General features: G+C 33.8%; 2 protein-coding genes across 2 annotated transcripts; one reads left to right on the forward strand and one right to left on the reverse strand.

Moving 5' to 3' along the window:
• Positions 1-204: 204 nt before the first annotated feature.
• LOC308680339 (uncharacterized protein) lies at positions 205-10,309 on the forward strand. Its single transcript, XM_081348445.1, has 12 exons — positions 205-234; positions 725-855; positions 1,076-1,187; positions 1,558-1,667; positions 1,758-1,795; positions 1,907-1,990; positions 4,419-4,502; positions 6,309-6,471; positions 6,678-6,801; positions 6,883-7,001; positions 7,086-7,123; positions 8,217-10,309. Exons 2-12 carry the CDS (start codon positions 762-764, stop codon positions 8,388-8,390), a joined length of 1,140 nt encoding a protein of 379 aa, XP_081204571.1. The 5' UTR covers positions 205-234; positions 725-761; the 3' UTR covers positions 8,391-10,309.
• A 251-nt stretch (positions 10,310-10,560) lies between these two features.
• Positions 10,561-13,111, reverse strand: prok1 (prokineticin 1). Its single transcript, XM_081348447.1, has 3 exons — positions 12,754-13,111; positions 11,540-11,665; positions 10,561-10,799 (listed from the first exon to the last, which is right to left on the reverse strand). The coding sequence occupies exons 1-3, from the start codon at positions 12,823-12,825 to the stop codon at positions 10,680-10,682; spliced, it is 318 nt and encodes a 105-aa protein (XP_081204573.1). The 5' UTR covers positions 12,826-13,111; the 3' UTR covers positions 10,561-10,679.
• Positions 13,112-17,303: the final 4,192 nt, after the last annotated feature.

The raw sequence follows: 17,303 nt of genomic DNA on the forward strand, positions 1-17,303 counted from the left end.
GATAACAGGCTTGATTAACACATTTGAAGAACATCATTTCAACAGAGTTACAAGGCCACACTTCCTTTTCCTGTTAGTTGTTCGTCGTGGTCTTTTATTTAGATAGTTCGTTCCTCAATTTGACAGAAAACTACATAAAGCTCGCCGAAGTCAGTCCAGCTTTTTAGAGAACATTTGAACTATTCGAGAGAAAAATGAAGCTGATTTTCCTTCTTCTTGTGCTCTTGAAGAACGGTGAGAATGGTTCTTGTTTTTTTCTGCTCTTTTTAAAAGATTATGGAGCAAAAGCATCATTGTAATTCCCTATTTAAATTTGATAGCAGATTAAAAAAAACTATTTTATATCAATTTAAATACGTTTATGGATTGATTTGTACAAAACCAATCAACCAAATTTATTACAACTTAAATCTATTTTTATCATTTCAAGAATAAAATACAATATCAAGTAGCAATAAAAGATGGGATTATGTATATAATCTCAATTTTAAAATGAAAGAACAATAATGTTCAGAAAATGTTTTTCAGGAATGAATCCAACCGAAGGACTCCGTGTGATTTATTCATCAGGGCAAATTATTTTAAAATATTCCTTTGACCGATATTATAATAATTATGAAAAAGTTTGCTGTAAGTTTGATCAGTCGCAGTGCTTCTTCTTAGTGAATAATAGAGGAAACGTTGCTCCCCAGTATGAAGGAAGAATATTCATCAATAATTACAGTGGAGGATTTGAAGTAAAAATTACGGACCTGAGTGTAATGGACGCTGGCATATACATGTGTGGGGTCGTAGTGTTCCCTGGCACCTATGAACGTGTTGAACGTGCTGAACGTGTTGAAGTTACAGTTTCTGGTGAGATTTTCTTTTTATAAATTACTGTTTTTTTTGCATACATTGATTAAGGGTTGATAATTACTTTGTAATCAATTGATCAGACTTGTATGGGCTATGTGTTGGTCATTCTCATTTGGAAGTTGTATTTAAATAATATTTAATAGTTTTTTATTTATTTATTTATTTTTTATAAATTGTAAAATAAAAATGTAAAAATATTGGTATTTTCCACAAATAGACCTTAAAGATCTCAATGGAGTAAACACAGCTCCTCTCTCGCCAAATTCCTCCATCAAGTCAACAGTCTGGCCCTCTTCCTCCTCAGCACCCACTGTTTCTGGGAATCTCAGGTAAATCTTGTCATATAGCCTATATGATGGTCTAAAAATTCCAGTTCTTAAAGGGACAGTTCACCCCCATAAAAAAAAAACAAAAAAAAACTCTGTAATAATTTTCTTGACCTTGTGTTGTTCCATGTCTTCGAAACAAAAGAATACGATATTTTGAAGAATACTGGGGTCCAAAGGACATTGAACCCAACTGACTTTCATTTTATGGACCAAAAGAAAAGAAAATACTTTTTTATTCTTTTGTGTTCCACAGATGAAAAAGTCATAGAGATTTGGAATGACATGAGGGAGAGTAAATGATGACGGAATTTACATTTTTGAATGAATTATATCTTTAATATTAACATGACAAACATAACATGTTTGACAGCTGGAGAACATCCATCATGCTAGCTGCTGTTTTCAGTCTCATGGTGTTTGCTGCTGTCTCAGCGACTCTGCTTGTGTTCCTTCTAAAGAATCGGAAGAAACAATCCACAGGTTAATTGCAATTTTGAGTATCAATGCCACTGATTTTGATTTTTAAATATAATGCCTGAACATAATCCATGCTTTTCTTTGTACACTCAGATAAATATGAAACTTGCAGTTCTCTCAACACCAGTTTGGTAAGCAGTTTGTACATCTTTTCTCATCCATCAAGTGGCTGGCACTAATGGGGATATTTCGGAACATTATAAAACCCATGTCCTATAAATATGGTTCACTTTGCTTCACAGGAAGTGACATATATTCTGCAGAACAACCCTGCAGATGGACAGATGTTTGAGTACTTAAAGAGCAGACACAATGAAATTACTGAGGTACAACTTCTGCCACAGTTTTACAACTATCACTATAAAAATAGGCAGTGCTGGGTAGTAACTGATTGCATGTAATCTGGATTATGTAATCAAATTCCAAAAATTAATTACCAGATTATATTACGTTTTAAAATAGTTATAAACAGACTACAGTTACTTTTTATTATTATTACATGCAGTGATGGGAATAACGGCGTTATATATATATATATATATATATATATATATATATATATATATAAAAAAAACTGCAGGGAACGTTCTGTGAAGTTTTTCTCTTTAGGTTATAAAATAAAACCCAAAAATAACCTGCAGGGAACAAAAAACATCTTTGTTTGACTGGTTGTGAACACATGCGGCAAACATGCCTAGAATTTGGCTGAAATAATCTCTGAGGATGTGATGATGATCTCTCTAGGTTAAAAATATATTTTTTTTTATTATGATTATTTATTTTTGGTACATTGTTCAGTATTATAATGAGAGCACTTCTTGTTAAACTGTTACTTTTGCGAGGAAGAAAATACAGTATGTCTACCATTTGTGAAGTTGTGTGACAGTTTTATCATTTTAATTTGCAACGAGTGTATGTATATATTTTTATTATTATTTATTCATTTTGGTACATTTCTTAATAAGGAGAATTTATTTTTAGACTTATTTGTTGGCCAGAAATGAAACCAAATTTTGCCATATTGTGTTTTTGTTTTGTCCATATTGTGTTTTTTTTGTCCATATTGTGTTTTTTTTTTCACTGTAATGATAATATTTACAATAATACATTGAATTTAATATGTGTCTCTTACATTGTCCCACAGCAACATTCAAATAGTGTAGATAAGTGTACAATGTTTCATAATAACAATTTATTCTATTTAGTGTCCATTTCATTCATTTAATATGTAATATTAGGGGACTCCAAGTTGTTTGCCTTTTTTTTTTAAGTAACTCAAAATTAATAGTTATAGTTACTTTCTCTGGTAATTAGTTACTATTATAATGATGTACTTCAGATACTAACTCAGTTACTATTTGTGATTAGTAACTAGTAACTTAACTAATTACTTTTTAATAGTAACATGCCCAACACTGATTACATGTTATTTTCACAATGGAAGTAAATTCATTGATTCTTCCCACTACTTTAAAAGTTTTTGTCTCCCTTTTGTCTCAAAATGTAGGCTATTGCGCCCCTCTCTGATAAATGTAAATTATTTTTATTATTATTATTATTATTATTATTATTATTATTATAAATATTATAATAAATAACAATACACTTATACACCATTGCCACTAACAATAATTATACAAAAAAATATAATCATAATTTCCCTATTTTTGTTTGATGTGTTATGCATTCTAATTGTATCAAGGTCTTTTCTTTTGTAATGAAGAGAGGCTCTCTGACCGGCTCTCCATCGAGCGAGATATTCCAATCAATTGTGAGGAAGTCATTAAAATATTTAAAAACACAACAGACAGACCGGTACTGCTTTAAATACAGGTGATTTGTTTATGTAAAACATTTTTTTTTTGCCCTTTTTGGTCCTTCCGCCCCTGACCTGAGGAGGTCTGTGTACGCCACTGTTCAGAAAGTATTCCAGGTTTGTGTAATCACACACACAGAACCGCCACTTGTTATGTGACTATCACTGAAAACTGAGAGCTACTCAGCGTTTGATCACTGGATTTACAGAAACAAGTGTCTTCTCAACATTTCAACTTTCGAATTACCTCTCAGTGGGTCATTTAATCATGTGATACTGTCTTTGGAAAGCTTTTGTCTTTCAAGCACATTAAAATGTACAAATGTACATAATTTCATATGACATGCAATGCAGGGATTCTTTGACTGAATATATTTACTTGAAGTACCCCTGAGATTTTAAGCTAATATGTTAGATCAATAATAAAATTAAGTCAATAATAATAATACAAATAATCATAAATAATAAAATTAAGTTCATGTTATCTGATGTCGGTTAATGGTCACTTGACATGAAACAAATTAAATGTTTTTTGTCTTTTTTAGTAAGTGTTTAATTTGATTGTTTTTATTTGAAAATGATTTTTTTTTTTTTTTTTTTTTTTTGTATGATTTAATTACTTAATAGCTTTTCATTCAACTCACGAACCCGAGTCTGGGAAAACATGACGTAATTATGTGGTGGCACCCGGGGAGCGATTGGGGGTTAGGTGTCTTGCTCAAGGGCACCTCAGACATTTGCACATATTTTACTTTCTATGTGTAATGTAATGGATTATGTTACCATCTACAATTTTTGTCATGTAATTTGGAATCAGTAACAGACTACAATTTGTAATCTACCCAGCACTGAAAATAGGTTCAAATAAATATTTTTTTTAAACTCTCAGATATAATCAAATCACTGTCCAATATCTTCTCCTTTCTTCCATTGCCCAGGTTCAGTATATCAACTCTCAGGATGGAGGTCAATATTTAATCCCACTACAGCTTGTTATGGAATCTCAAGGCAACCAAATTCAGGTTAGCATGTCCTCTTTAACACAGTATATCCATAACTGAAAAATTGGAATCCCTAATAAATGTTTTCCTTCATAATTCTTCAGGAACGGTAGGTGTAAGTTGTATAGATTTATAATATTAGTACTGTTTTGTCTATTTCTTTTGTCAAACACACTCTAGATGGCTTACTGTAAACAGTTAGTCTAGGATTAAATACCAATTGTAATAGGAAATGTTCCTGTTTAAAAATTGCTTTGGAAGCTCTGTAACAACAGTAGGCTATGTTATCAATAAAACAATATAAAGTCTGATTGTGATTCTCTTCTTAGATGAATCATGGACAAATATGAAGACGAATATGAAAATAATGATTCTGCTGAAACAGCAGGTTGAACGTAAAGCAAAGCACAAAAAAAGCATGTTTAAGTAATTTTTGTGTCAATTTCTTGATGGATAGAGACATTATGTTCTAATAATCACCAAATTTGTATGACCTTTAACCGTTTCCCAATAAAGTTGTGTTCATTTAAATGTTCTGTTCTCAAATGGAAGACAGATGATCGAGGGATGAAAGCAACACGTGGAGACCAGAGGTGATGTAAATCAAAATGGGGTCCATGCAGGCACCCTCAAGGGGGCGGAAAGTGGTTGCAAGGGGGTCTGCAAAAAGTTCAGATATAGATTGTGAGAATTAAAAGTATAAAATAAGACATTTACTAAATTTGACATCACCGTTTCAGTCGAAATGCGGGTTGGAAATCATGAGATTAATCACACTTAATTCTATTGACTCTTAATGGTGGATACAACAAAATATATTGATTTAGATTATATAAAATTGGATATAATTTTGTGCAGAAGATTGCTAATATAACATGTAAGGTTTAAGCATTATGGTTTCTCATATGCTACTGAGAGAGCCATTAAAATTATTTTATGGTGTGTTAAAAAACATGCCACAGCTGGCAAGAGATATTGAAATCATAATGTGCAATTAGCACTGTTAGTGGTTGTAAAGAAATATCTGGTTTTCATTACTGGATAACAGGCTTGATTAACACATTTGAAGAACATCATTTCAACAGAGTTACAAGGCCACACTTCCTTTTCCTGTTAGTTGTTCGTCATGGTCTTACATTTAGATAGTTCGTTCCTCAATTTGACAGAAGAACAACATAAAGCTCGCCGAAGTCAGTCCAGCTTTTTAGAGAACATTTGAACTATTCGAGAGAAAAATGAAGCTGATTTTCTTTCTTCTTGTGCTCTTGAAGAACGGTGAGAATGGTTCTTGTTTTTTTCTGCTCTTTTTAAAAGATTATGGAGCAAAAGCATCATTGTAATTCCCTATTTAAATTTGATAGCAGATTTTAATATATATATATATATATATATATATATATATATATATATATATATATATATATATATATATATATATATATATATATATATATATATATATATATATATATATATATATATATTAGATCAATTTAAAAAGTTTATGGATTGTTTTTTACGAAATTATTTTTTTTAGAACTTAAATCTATTTTTATCATTTCAAGAATAAAATACAATATCAAGTAGCAATAAAAGATGGGATTATGTATATAATCTCAATTTTAAAATGAAAGAACAATAATGTTCAGAAAATGTTTTTCAGGAATGAATCCAACCGAAGGACTCCGTGTGATTTATTCATCAGGGCAAATTATTTTAAAATATTCCTTTGACCGATATTATAATAATTATGAAAAAGTTTGCTGTAAGTTTGATCAGTCGCAGTGCTTCTTCTTAGTGAATAATAGAGGAAACGTTGCTCCCCAGTATGAAGGAAGAATATTCATCATTAATTACAGTGGAGGATTTGAAGTAAAAATTACGGACCTGAGTGTAATGGACGCTGGCATATACATGTGTGGTGTCGCAGTGTTCCCTGGCATCTATGAACGTGTTGAACGTGCTGAACGTGTTGAAGTTACAGTTTCTGGTGAGATTTTCTTTTTATAAATTACTGTTTTTTTGCATACATTGATTAAGGGTTGATAATTACTTTGTAATCAATTGATCAGACTTGTATGGGCTATGTGTTGGTCATTCTCATTTGAAAGTTGTATTTAAATATTATTTAATAGTTTTTTTTTCTTATAAATTGTAAAATAAAAATGTAAAAATATTGGTATTTTCCACAAATAGACCTTAAAGATCTCAGTGGAGTAAACACAGCTCCTCTTTCGCCAAAATCCTCCATCAAGTCAACAGTCTGGCCCTCTTCTCCTTCTACACCCATTGTTTCTGAGAACGATGCAGGGAAACTCAGGTAAATTTAGTCACAAATATTAACCCCTTACAATTCAATTAGTATAGTAATAGTCATTAATCTGTGTAACACAACGTTAAGCAGTGACAGCTGGAGAACAACCTACACGCTCGCTGCAGTTTTAAGTGTTCTGGTGTTTGCTGTCATCTCAGTGACACTGCTTGTCTATCGTCTAAAGACCAGGAAGAAAAAATCCACAGGTAGGTGCAATGAACAATGATTATTTTCAGTTATCTAAGGAAATCTATCTTTTGGGTTGATCACTTTTTTTTTCTCTACCACAGGAATAAGTGGAACTTGTGGTTCTGCTAACACCAACATGGTAAGGAGTACATACATTTTCAATTGACGGATGACTTTTATTTAGTCCCAGACAGATGTAAGATATTTAAGTGTACACTCAAAAAAATAATTTTTGCCTCTTGTTAAATTCAATTAATTAAAATTAGCAAAAGTTTGTCACAACTTAATTTAATTGTGTTCAATCAACCTAATATATTTAAAACTGATGTTTACTTAATTAATTTGTGTGAAAACTACATGAATCATTTTTGTTGACAACTAACTGGGCAATGGATCTGTAGTTCCCAGCATGCTTTGCAAGGGACTGCATTAGGAGGGTAAATTTAGGGATTAAAGTGTTATTTTATGTGTTTTTCTGTAAATGGAAAGATGTTGTTAGTTAATGTTAGTGTTTAATATTCAGTTATGTTAGAAATTTGGAGGACTTTCTGTAATGTTTTTGAATTTTGTGGTTACCATTATGCAGAAGAGAGGCGACTGTGTTTATTTTAAGGCTGTGGGCACTCATCATACACTATTGTTGCATTGAACCTCACTCGCACACTTGCATAATATTCAATATTACTATGTAAAAAGAGGTTTTAATTAAACTGAACACTAGTGACTGTCATTGGAAATAACTGTAGAGTCAAATTAGCTAAAATCATAATGTTGGCGATTTTAGGCTGGGCAAAGATTAATTGTAGTTAACCTGACACAACTTTATCTAGCAGGAATGACTAAATAAGTTTAGGTTCATACAACAAGATTACAACAAATCATTTCCAACAAATTAGATTTTGTTGGAAAATGTCATTCATTTTCGAGGAAAAGTTTTCCTTAATTGAATCAAGTTCATTCAACAACTTATTTTTTTGAGTGTAAATTACAGATTATTTATTTTTATATATCTCCCACTTTTATGATACATTCATCGGTCATGCTACAAATCATGTTTATTATGGGGTAAAACCGATGAGTTCAACCACAACTCGCGTTCTGCTTAAACGTTTCATTCCTTATTCATAATAGTATGCTGATCTGTAATCATCTTCATCAACTGGGAACAGCTTGGTATATAGAGAAGGATGATTTGTAGAATCAAACCCTGTCTGCTCAACATCTCTCCACAGGAGCAGAACAGCGTTATCTACTCTATGGTGGACTTCAAGCCTCACCAGGATCCATCTGAAATTTATGCCAATTTACAGATACGCAGTCCAGGAGACACGGATCCTTCTTCAAGATGTACATTCACAACAGAGGGAAGTGTAGAATACTCCACTATTTTGATATCACCAGCATAAACATTTGTGATGTTTTTTCATTTGTTGTTTTTGGCTGTTCAATGGATATTTCTTTTCATTATGAGAAACTATTAATGCAACACTGTTTGATATGATAATATCAAATATAAATGATGATAACTGAAAACGTCTATATATAGTTTAAAAAAATGTGTACTGTCTCTATATGAAGCTAAAAATGAATTTCTCTTTACTCTCAAACTGTATATCGTTAAATTTGGGTGTTTGACAGACAGAAACGCACAGGATGACAATAATTATAATTACAATCATTTTATTTTGGATGAATAGAGAACCTTTCAACTATGAAACTAGTTCGACTAGATGTCGAAATCTGTAATAACCAATTTTTGCAATCCAGTACTTCTTTTGGCAGCAATGGCAAGACCTATCAGAATCGAGAGTGAGTCTTGGCCACTTCTGTCCAAAGGATAAGTATTGCAGAGCAAAGTTACACAAACATATATGGTGATTTCAAGGGCCCTGGTTTAATCAAAGCCATTCAAATGAATCAGGACAACCACTTTCCACAACCATGCCAATAAATGCAACATTGACATTTTAGTGCGCCCTTGCTTTGTCTTCATAATGTTTGTTCTAGGCAATTTGTTGACCTATCCATGTTAATCAGCCAGAAGCTTTCAGAAATGAAGAGAATTCCTTTGCATTCACTGCAGAGTTCATGAACCATCTTTGAATAGATACTGCAATAGTGTTTTTCTTTTTCTTTTTTTCTATGAAGTGAAACTCAGATTGCTCCGGTCATACAGAACAGACGTAGACTGTTAAAAAGAAGTGAAATAAAAAAAGAAGGGTCAAATGGTTATCTTCGATTCACACATCTCTAATTGTGTAATATTGAAAACACATCTCTACTATCTACTACACACATCTCTACTATTGTGTAATATTGAAAACAATGCTTTATGTTCCTGTATTGCACCTAATTTTCTATTTTATATTTTTACATTCAAAAACCTTTGTTTTATATGTGCTAAAGCATATGTCTTATCTATTATTTCTCATTTTGAAAGTATATAAAATTGGGAAAATCTCTTTTTGGAGGTCTAGGGCATTTTTTTCTCTCCAAAATTTAGTTTCCATTATCTTGGAAAATCAAATAGATTTTTCAGTGAGTGTTGACGCCCTAGGCCCGTTCACACCAAGCACGATAACTATAAAGATAACGATAAAGATAAACTATAACTATAACAATATATGCGTCCACACCAACGACCGATAGGCCTAACGGTCTTTTTATTCTAAGCACGCGCGCGCCCGGATGATCCAGATCCATTTTAAATGCGCGAGCTAGACCTTTAAATTAGAATGGATTCTGATTGGCTGTCAGTGTTTTATCGTTCGACAGCTGGAAAAAAATCGTTCTGAAAGTGATCCCAACGATATCGTTCCTCATATCTTTATCGTTATAGTTGTGGTGTGAACTCTGTTATTCTTTAATATGGAGAACGATTTTTAGAATTATATCTTTATCGTTATCTTTGTCCTTGGTGTGAACGGGCCTAACGCATGTTAACAATGATTATTTGTTGCGAGCATGATTACTTTTAACGAACATTCTATTAACGTTACTGGAAGAACGTTTGTTCATAATTTTGAGAGTTCTGTGAAAGTTAGGGATGAAACACTGTATAGTGTTGCTAGTTTAATATCTCACCTTGAGCAGTAGGTGTGCATTTCAGAGAAAGTCAGGAGTGATTTGATGCTATAGTTCAAAACTGTTAATGTTTTAAAGAAATTCGAATTGTTTTTCCCCGTCATATACTTCGTTAACAGAAACATTAATGGGAAGATGCATGAAAAGGTCCAGTTCACATTCACTCTTCACACAGTGGAAAAAAAGCACAAAGACAATTCAGACTGATTATATTTTATTTATAATAACTAAGCCTTCAACATATTTACAGCATATTGAAGATAAATTATTCAGAAATATGACTCCCTCCTAAGCACATTCCAAAATGTCTCTGTTTGCATGTACACAACATAAAGGTGTATATATCAAGGTGTGTGTAACATAAAGGTAATCTGGTGATGAGACTAACTTTGCTTTTACTATTAAGTGTAGTGGATGGCAAGGTAAACCACTGATTCTAAAGGTAGACCTTGCTCCACTGTGAATAAGGTCTGCATTTCTGTTCTGCAAAGTGCATGAGAGTGAAAAATAAAAATGAGCAGAAAGGTGCTATGGCACTTGTTATTAATCTTCTTGTGCTATCCTACTTTCAAGTATTCCCCTCCTCCATTCCTCTTGCACTCTTTCCAGTGTTAAAAGTCTATGTTTTTAAAGTCGCTGTTACAGCGATATCTGTTGTCGCTGTAGCTGGTGCAGACCAGATGTGGCAGGCAGGGGCAGGTGTGGTGTTGTCTCTTCCCAGGGAAAGGAAACTGCAGAGAAGTCAAAACACGCAGATAACTTTATTAATCACTACATGACATTATTATTTCATATCATTTATTATTATTATTGATCAGCAATGCATTGATTAAAAAAACATGAATTGCTACATTCAAATTAATAAAAATAAAGACCATTTCTTTTTAAACCTTGACTGGTGTAAAGACGTCACCATTCTAATTAAATCTTTGCAGAAGTTAGGTCAGCCAATCAAGATACTACAAAATTCCATAGGCGTAGGTTTCTGTTTAAGGATCTTGTCAGTTTTATTAGTCATCACTGAGTCACAAAAAACCCCCAAATCTGCTTTTCTTCACCTCGTAGCCTACGCTGAATGGCAAAGCTTCTGTATCAGTCTGAGACTGTCCGTCAGAGTGATAAACAGCCCTGATCTGTGAGACATTTGATCGATATCAGCTACACTTATCAGCAGATTCTTTTAAAGCCTTTCTCACTCATCTCTGGCTGCATGTCACAATCAGATCAGATGTTTAAAAAGAGATTGCATTCTTGAATCCGAGTGTTTCTTTTCAATTTAGAGTTGGTTGATAATCTATTGTCCGTTGTTTTGCTCTTTCTCTCTATTTCTCCTTGTCTCCATTTTTCTCTTTCTCTTCTTATAACTTTTAACCTTGGGTTCCCTCGAGCCAGCCAGTCGAATCACTGCTTTGATTTTCCGGAGGGGTCTCTCATGGCTCTGTACAGTGTGTGTGTGAGTGTATCTGTATACCTTGTGGCTGTACGGATGGCATTCGTCTCCTTCCAGCCCCTGTGGTGTGCACATCCGCAGGCCTCGGAGCCACAGACTCACGGCACAGCACAGACCCACGCCACACTGCACATCCCTGTCACACGCCTGACACACAAACACAACACAGAACACGTCACATACTGTATGCCCTTGATTCCCAAAACGTATAAGATCTTGCTTTGGCTTTGTTTACTTGTAAGATTACAATTTTGTACAAATTATATAGTGTATTGCTCATGAGTGATATTTTGTTGAGCTTGTATTTGAATTCTCCAACGCCAAGAGCGCAAATGACCGTCGTTAACATTTTTTCTTATAAATAAGATTAAATAATGCCTTTCTCAGAAAGTTAGTTTGTTCTAGAATTTTACCTAGAATTTTCAGAACCTTTTATAGACCAGCAAAGAGGAAGTCACTTTCTTGGTAAGTCTGTTTTGTTAAGTGTATCCTGCAATATATTTATTATTCTTTATTAAATTAAAATGCTAGATGATAATATGAGTTAAATGGAGGATATCAATTTAGGATGTTACTGATGGGGCTGTGAGAGTATTAAGCTAAAAAGGAAGGGAAACCCTGATCAAATATTGGGGGGGTGATAGAAATGCAGAAAGGATTAGGCTATATAGGAAAATGTGGAAAAATGCATCTAAAATCTGATGAACAATGAACAAACTGTCCTTTCAAAAACATTTATTCTAATACAGTAAATTTAATCTGACACACAGCCTGACAGGCAAACAATTATCAAAGAAACAATAAGCCTGAACAAACACAATGAATGTAAATCATAAATAAACTGTATCCACTGGTAACGCTTTAAGGTCTCTTTTGTTAACATTAGTTAATTAACATTTTTTGAAGCATTTATTAACCTATTACTAAAAACACATCAGTTTACAGAGCAATAACTAACAAATACAACTTTTGATCTTAAAAATGTATTAGTCAATGTTGATATTAACGTTAACTAATAAATGCTGTAGTTAAATGTTAGTTAATGTTAACAAATGAAACCTTACTGTAAATTTTTACCAATCCATTTTGGCGAAATATAAAAAACTTGTTTCACTATAAGTTATTGAAACCAACTGAACACTATTCATTATCATGTATAATTGCATAAATGAATGAAAAATAAAATGAATAAAAATGACTAAGAGTAAATGGAGTGAGATTATAGTCAGACTCACCCCTGTGATGACGGCACATCTGCACCAGCTCAGGGACAGCAGGAGCACGGACAGTATCAACACCCTGCTCATAGCAGCAGCAGCGGGACAAACACCACACAACGCTAAGAACACGATCTTATTTCAGTCTTCTAAATCTCCCTATTGATCTTTCTTCTGTCCTGCGGAGCTCCCAGAGGATTTTCTATGGCCCTGAGGAGACGATTTGACTTCTCTGCTGTTCTTAACCTTCTGTCTCAGAGTGTGGAGTCTTTGGTAACTTCTGAAATAAGGTCTGAGATCTGGCTCTGTCTCTCTCTTTCTGTCTCCATCTCTCTTTCTCTTTATCTCCCCTCGCCCCTCTTTCCCCCCCCCCCCCCACCCACACCTCCGCAGAGACTTCGTCATCTCTTTCTGTATGACGCTGGACCGGATGATGGAGAAGAGACCTTTACTGGATGTTTCACTTCAAGCTAATCCTTCCTGATGACACCAGCTATTAGCACGTTTTTCATTGGATATGTGTGGTTATTAATCAGCTGAGTTAAATTTAGAAGAGCATTGTTTGCCAAACTTTGTTTTTGGCTTACGTCCCCTTCACAATATCATTAATACAATTAAAGTCAGAATTTATCAAAATCACAGCTGATATGTGGTTTGAAAACAGATTTACACAGTAGCACGAATATTATCGGTGTCATCCACAGAAATTCATAAAAAACACAATATTTATTAAATTAGTGTTTTAATTCTTATCTGAAAAGGAACTTAAATCAGTTTTTTTTTCTTTACTTTTATAGGTTTAACAAATCAAAGTCGTTCCACGTATCCCTAGTTGGGAATCATTAGAGCATAAATTACTATAATATTTTAGTAATTTTCTAGTTTGTTGTTTGTTTGTTTGATTGATTGATTGATTGATTGATTGATTGATTGATTGATTGATTGATTGATTGACTGACTGACTGATTGATTGATTAACAATGTTTTGTAGGCATAATGTATCATTTTTAGTATCTGCAGTTAGATTCTCTAATTTATTTAATTGTGCAACTACAAGAATATTATCTTTTTGTATTTTAAATTTGAGGATTTTTGATGTAAGCAATCATTTGAAAATATATATTTTAAAATGATTTACTCCATTGTCAAAGAGAAAGAATCCTTCTCACCATCACCTAATACCCTCTATGCATCCGGTTTCATGCGCAGCTTGTTAAAGTAATTACATTTTTTCCCCTTATTCACTTCTCCACAAGGCACTTGTTCATTTTACAGGAGTCCACGGGGCCATAATTATCACCTTCTCATTTGAATTATTAAGATTCATCACCCTTTACAGCGCCAGAGTAATGTCAGTTTTGCAGCCAAGTTTCAACGCAAGTCAAGTAAGTTCATAGGAAATGAGTCATCAGCGCAAGGGTTGACGAGACGAGAGAAACGTTTATTTTTGCTCCCTGACAATATGATGCAGCTCCCAGGTAAATCACAACAAATTAAGCACTTGTCAATTCATTTGAGACGTTTAAGCCTACAGTCACCCCGTGACATAATATGCACTGTCATTCACTGACAATTTCCTATTCACAAGTCTTAAATGTGCCAGTCAGGCACAGACTGTTAAACGTATTCGACATCATGTCCTCTCAAGCCTGAAAACTTCTCTGACCCAGCAGTAACAAGAGTAATTGCATCTCATCGCGGACACATGTGCCCTACTCACTACGAACAGTACATTTCTCACGAAGGGACTCTTTAAAAATAACGACTCTTCAATTCCTGGTGTCAAGTTTAATCTGGTCTCGGACTTCAGCTTTTGCTGCTGCGAGGTCATCGGAAGGCCTACACTGAATCATCGCCCGCAGAACTTCATGCAAAGCTCTGTAGTTTTACACAGAATTAGAACGCCTGCCATTCATAACAGCCACTTGCATGCATGGTTAAATATTCTGATAGTGCTTTTGACCAATAATGCAGCTAACAATACATTTAAAGAAATACATTCATGACTTATGTGGCCTTGCACTTTATGAAGTCAGGCACTCTCTTTTCATCAGAGTCAGATGCATATGGAAAAGTGGATATGGCCTTTATGAACTGCTGATGATCAAAGCCCCTGGGTTGGAGATACGTGATGGAATGCAATTATACAGAATCAATGAGCTTACTTGAAATTATAGCTAAATAAAATATCCAACTCGACAGCAATTGGAGTGAAGGATAGCCGATTGGAAAATGTCAGTACAGTTGGGATTTGATTTACGTTTAGCGAGAGCATGAAAATGCCATTGGTTAGTCAGCAGTGCATTCCTTGGCTGCAGTGAAAGTGATGGATGCCACTGACGGCCAGGCCACGCAATTACATTGCAAATTTTTGCCTCGTCAGCAGACCAGCTTGGCTCTAACTGCCCAGGGCTGGGCAGAAATCATCAAGCGTTGCCAGCAGGGAAGAACTTATGTTGGCTAAAAGAGCTTGGACGCTGTTAAACATAACTTCGTAATGCAATGTGAGCATTGAACCAATAGAGTTGAGCTATATTATATTATATTATATTATATTATATTATATTATATTATATTATATTATATTATATTATATTATATTATATTAATCAGATAATGGCCATTATAATTATATAATGTATTATATATAAAGATATTTACCTAATAATTCTCACACTAATTAAACTAAATTATCAGCACACACTAATATCTTGTCATTTTGGCACAATAAGAGCATAAACACACAGTATAACGAATGCCTTATTTATTCGATATATTAGTAGTAGCAGTTTGTAAAGGCAGTTAAAATATCTTGGTAGTTAGGATCTTAGTATATTATTAATTAATCCATCGAGAGAGAAATGAAGGGGAAATAAATTCATTTGATCTAAAAAATGTGATACCCATAAGGCTGCATACATTCTGGAAACCTGAATTCTGGGCTCTAGGGATTGTTGCTCTGCTTCATTTCATTTGCATGTATATTGAGCTCAATAAAGTGATTTATACTTCACAATGTGCACAAATACAAAATGGTAGGCTGTATTTTTGAAGCGTATTTTTTGCATTTCTCTCAGTTACTCAGAGACTATTTGGACTAGACCAACCATTTGTATTTATTAAACTTGCATCTGTCCGCTAATTACCCATACCATTTAAAGATGATTATATATGACATATCGTTCACAGTATTTATTTGAATGGAAGAAGTCAGATGTTGCAACTGACCCCGACCCAGGGGATGGTTGCAACACAACCCAGGGACGGTTGCAACACGTTAAAAATTCCTTAAATTTCATTGATTTTTTTCTCAATGAGCATAGAATTCTGAAAATATTAACTGTTTTAGGCCTTCTATAATATTATAGTATTATTTATTTAAATAATATTATTGTAGCCTATAATTTATTTATTTAGTCATATTTATCAAATAACAGTTATTGAGTTTTGTTTGTGTAATAGGCCTACATAGATTAGTGCGCAGGTGTTACTTACATATTTTAGTGTCAGACAGGAAGAATTGAGCAATTTGCAATGTAACAAACTTTTATTAAACATGCAATTTATAACTTGTTGCAACCGTCCCCAACCCTATCAGCCATGACAGAACATCATGTGCCTGCTAGACACACTGACTTTGACACATGCTAACCGTGTCACTTAAAAGTCAACAAAACAATAATTCAAACTAAGTTTTGATTAATTCATACAAAATGTCAGGACAGTATGACAAAAAATATATCTCATGAAAAAATGTACTTTCATACCTCCAAAACAAGTTTTGTTCAATAAATGCAGCAGCAGAGGTTGAATATGTCTACTCTGTCTTCTTGGTGGGGGGAGGGTCTAACTGTGCATGTGCAGTATGAGTGTCATCACTCTAGCTTGTTTCTGATTGGAGAAAAATGACATGTTGCAACCATCCCCATGTTGCAACTGTCCCCGGTCTTCCTACAGTACACAGTCTAGATATATGATATGCATACAAACATATATTTTATGTATTATATAATGGACAGAGTAAAACTGTCTTGATCAAAAGTGGCTCACGAAAACACAAAAGACAGAGTGCCTCAGTATCATAAGTTCAAAATAGAGAAGACAGCATCAGTTTCTGATAAAGAACTCAAATAGAATTGATGGTAAGGAGCTGGACAGGTCTTTTATTCTGCTTTTGGTCAGAGCATGGGGTCGTCTAGAGATATCAACAGTGAACATTCACGCATTCCCCTGGGATTTCTCATTGACAATGACAGCTAAATGTTAACCGGATGTATTTGCCCTTTAAAGTTTTTTTTTTAAAGAATTCTTTAAGAATGTATTATTGATAAAAAAGGAAATAGAGGGGGGAAAAAGAAAAGAAAAAAAAGATGTGTGACCATCTGCTAATAATAGTCCTGCAGGAACATCCATCTAAAGCTGGTTGCTGCGTTTTGGTACACTGTAGCTTGTTTTTTAAGTCGTCCAAGCTGGTCTTAAACCATTTTGGTCCAGCAAAACAACAGCTTTCAGCAAGTCTCCTGTCATAAGTCTGTTAAACTGTATCATATAACTTACATTTAACCCAA

The sequence above is a fragment of the Scardinius erythrophthalmus genome, assembly GCF_964197995.2.
Source record: "Scardinius erythrophthalmus genome assembly, chromosome: 20".
Lineage (NCBI taxonomy): Eukaryota > Metazoa > Chordata > Actinopteri > Cypriniformes > Leuciscidae > Scardinius > Scardinius erythrophthalmus.